Below are 3,011 nucleotides of genomic sequence, written 5' to 3'. Positions count from 1 at the left end.
CCCCCCTCTCTGTCCTCCTTCCTGTCTCAGGTCAGCTTCTGTCTCTGTTTGTCTTCCGCTGCACAGACAGTGAGTCTCTTCACTCCTTCACCTCCTGATTCTCTCTGGTTTTCATTAACCCTTCGTGCGCTCACTTTGTGCTCGTTCATATTTTTGTTTTCTCAGATTCTCTGAAAACCGCGAACGTCCGTCTGACCAGGTGAGTCACTTCCTGCTTCTCTCAAACTTTTCCCTTTCCCTCCACCGATCAATGGATGGATGAAAGAGAGAAAGAATGGATGGATGGATGACTAAAGTGACTTTTGTTGATTTAAGTTTGTAAAACAACAAAACAGAAAACGTCTGAAGAAGAAACTAAAAGCTCTTTACATTTTTAAGAAAAAAGTTCCCTCTGAAAAGTTTTTTTTACTTCCTTTGCTGAAGCAACACGTCAGTCTGATCAGACACAAGACTAAATTTATCAAAACGTCATCATTTAATCCAAACTGTCATGATTCAATTTTCAAATCAATCAAGCAATCAGTTAATCATAGTTACATGCAATTAAACAACTCCAATAAAATGTGATCAGTGAGCTCCTTTAACTCCAACAGCAGAAAACACACGAGCTCAGATTTAGTCCAAATTTAGTTAAAATTTACTACGAATCTAGTAAAAAAAAAAAATTAGTCCAAGTCTAGTTCAAATTTAGTTCAAACTAATGAAAATTTAGCACAAATTTGGTTAAAAGTTGCTAAAAATTTTGTACAACCTTCGTTGTTAATTGGAAGCACCTGCGCCTGCAGTCATTGTGTTCAGGTGTTTTTGGCTCCGCCCCCTGCAGGTGACATCATGGTGTTCCATCCAGAGTTTGAGCGTGCGGGTCAGAAGGCGGGGCTTCAGGTGTGGCGGGTGGAGAACATGGAGCTGGTTCCTGTCCCTGAGAGTTTGTACGGAGGGTTCTACAGCGGAGACGCTTACGTGGTTCTCCGGAGCACCGAGAACCGCTTAGGAACCCTGCGGTACAACCTGCACTACTGGCAAGGTACTGCAGTACATGAAAAAATAGAGGTCTGCACCACAGGGAGCTCATCTTAATTTATTTTATTCTGCAGAAAATAAGTGATGTTTCGAGCTAAAAACGCTCTTCCTCAGACTCACCGTCACCGTCTTAAAAACGCTGACTCAGCAGAACAGCTGAACTCAGTGTCAGCAGAATGAAATCCTTTCAGGGGAGCTCCCTGCTGTGCGGACCTCTATTTTTTCACATTTTGGTTTTTCTTGGATCCAGCACCCACTACGGTCTGTGCAAGGTACTGCAGTATAACATGTACTAATACTGCAACACATCAGATACTAGTACTACACCTGCAGCAGCAGAGCCTTCGCTCAGAAGTGGGTGTCTGTGGTGGTGGTTCTTGTCTCTGATTGGCCGGTTGCCTACAGGGTCAGAGTGCTCTCAGGACGAGAGCGCGGCGGCGGCCATATTTACAATACAGATGGACGACTTCCTGGAGGGGGCGCCGATCCAGTACCGGGAGGTCCAGGACCATGAGTCTAGTACCTTCAGCGGATACTTCAAGACCGGACTGAAGTATATGGTGAGTACAAATACACAGATATATGACTTCTACTGCAGTTCAGGTACACAGAGCTCCTCTTGATGACATCACTTCCTCTCACACAGAAAGGGGGCGTGGCCTCAGGATTTAAACACGTGGTGACCAATGACGTGCAGGTTCAGAGGCTGCTGCAGGTCAAAGGTCGACGTGTCGTCAGGGCAACGGAGGTCACTGTCAGCTGGGACAGCTTCAACCAAGGAGACAGCTTCATCTTGGATCTGGGACAGGTGAGACAGGTGGGACAGGTGGGCCAGGTGAGACAAGTTGGACAGGTGAAATCAGGTAAGACAGGTCGGGCAGGTGACACAGGTTGGACAGGTGGGACAGACAGACAGTCCTCACCTGTCTCTCTCTCTCTTACAGGAAATCATCCAATGGTCTGGTTGCCATAGTAACCACTTTGAGAAGCTAAAGGCCACCATGGTGAGTGATGACATCATCATTATGCTCATGTGGTCACATGTGACTGACTGGCTGATTGGCTGACAGGTGTCAAAGGGTATCCGTGACAACGAGCGATGTGGGCGGGGCCAGCTGCTGCTCTGTAATGAGGGGGAGGAGCCAGAGAGGATGTTGCAGGTGATGTCACCAGCAGATCACATGACCGGACACGCCCTCTGACCCTAATCCAGTGATTTCAGTTTGGGTTTTTTTTCTTTTTTTCTAGTAAAATATGCTTTAAAAAATTATAAAAACAAACAGACAAAAAATAATTTTCTATAAAAATGACAAAAAAAGATCTAGAAAACCTTTTAAAGAAAACATGTAAAACTGTCTTAAAAAAATTAATAAAAATGAAAACACCTGTTGACCTTTGACCTCTGTGCTCAGGTCCTGGGGGAGAAGCCGGAGCTTCCTGACGCTCACAGCGAAGACGCCAAGATAGACGCCTCCAACAGGAAGTTGGCGCGGCTCTACAGGGTAACATTCACACAGGCGTCGCCATGGGGACGTCCTGATGGAAGTGTTTCTGGAAGGCTTTTATTGTGAAGTAGCAGCAGGAAGTCCTCACCTGTCCATTTACCTTTCCCCCAGGTGTCCAACGCTGATGGGGACATCGAGGTTACCATGGTAGCAGAGCACAACCCGTTCTCCCAGAATGCTTTGCAGTCCACTGAGTGTTTCATTCTTGACAACGGAGCCAACGGAGTCATCTTCGTCTGGAAAGGTCCAAACATTAAGACCAGTTTGAGACCAGTAAGACTGGTCTCAGGGACCAGTCTTACTAGTCTCAGACCGGTCTGAGACCAGTAAGACTGAGGAGGTGTAGTCTGTAACCTGACTGGTTGATGAGAGGGAGTGCTGGTTTACCTGTGTAGGTGTTCAGCTAATCCAGAAGTCAGTAATCTGCTGGCAGAACACTCAGGTTTACTCAGGTACACTCAGGTTCTCTTTGGTACGCTCAGGTAC

The 3,011-nt window shown here is 46.3% G+C and overlaps 1 protein-coding gene across 2 annotated transcripts; it reads left to right on the top strand.

Moving 5' to 3' along the window:
• Positions 1 to 30: 30 nt before the first annotated feature.
• On the top strand, positions 31 to 2,991 carry LOC121964752 (gelsolin-like). 2 transcript variants are annotated; one of them, XM_042514945.1, is made up of 9 exons: positions 31 to 69; positions 166 to 199; positions 824 to 1,024; positions 1,426 to 1,580; positions 1,667 to 1,828; positions 1,965 to 2,024; positions 2,091 to 2,180; positions 2,433 to 2,522; positions 2,637 to 2,990. In XM_042514945.1, exons 3-9 carry the CDS (start codon positions 832 to 834, stop codon positions 2,844 to 2,846), a joined length of 960 nt encoding a protein of 319 aa, XP_042370879.1. In that variant the 5' UTR covers positions 31 to 69; positions 166 to 199; positions 824 to 831; the 3' UTR covers positions 2,847 to 2,990. The 2 variants fall into 2 exon arrangements, with proteins under 2 accessions (XP_042370879.1, XP_042370880.1); XM_042514946.1 differs by having other exon boundaries at positions 32 to 199; positions 2,637 to 2,991.
• The last annotated feature ends 20 nt before the right edge of the window (positions 2,992 to 3,011 follow it).

This window comes from Plectropomus leopardus, unplaced genomic scaffold, assembly GCF_008729295.1.
Source record: "Plectropomus leopardus isolate mb unplaced genomic scaffold, YSFRI_Pleo_2.0 unplaced_scaffold17034, whole genome shotgun sequence".
NCBI lineage: Eukaryota > Metazoa > Chordata > Actinopteri > Perciformes > Serranidae > Plectropomus > Plectropomus leopardus.
This window is presented reverse-complemented; position numbering and strand designations above follow the sequence as displayed.

Excerpts from the sequence above, each read along its gene's own strand:
- LOC121964752 (XM_042514946.1), top strand. The coding sequence starts at position 832 with ATGGTGTTCCATCCAGAGTTTGAGCGTGCGGGTCAGAAGGCGGGGCTT. Across the intron at positions 2,025-2,090 it reads AGAAGCTAAAGGCCACCATG|GTGTCAAAGGGTATCCGTGA; the intron begins GTGAGTGATGAC and ends ATTGGCTGACAG. Across the intron at positions 2,181-2,432 it reads AGCCAGAGAGGATGTTGCAG|GTCCTGGGGGAGAAGCCGGA; the intron begins GTGATGTCACCA and ends CTCTGTGCTCAG.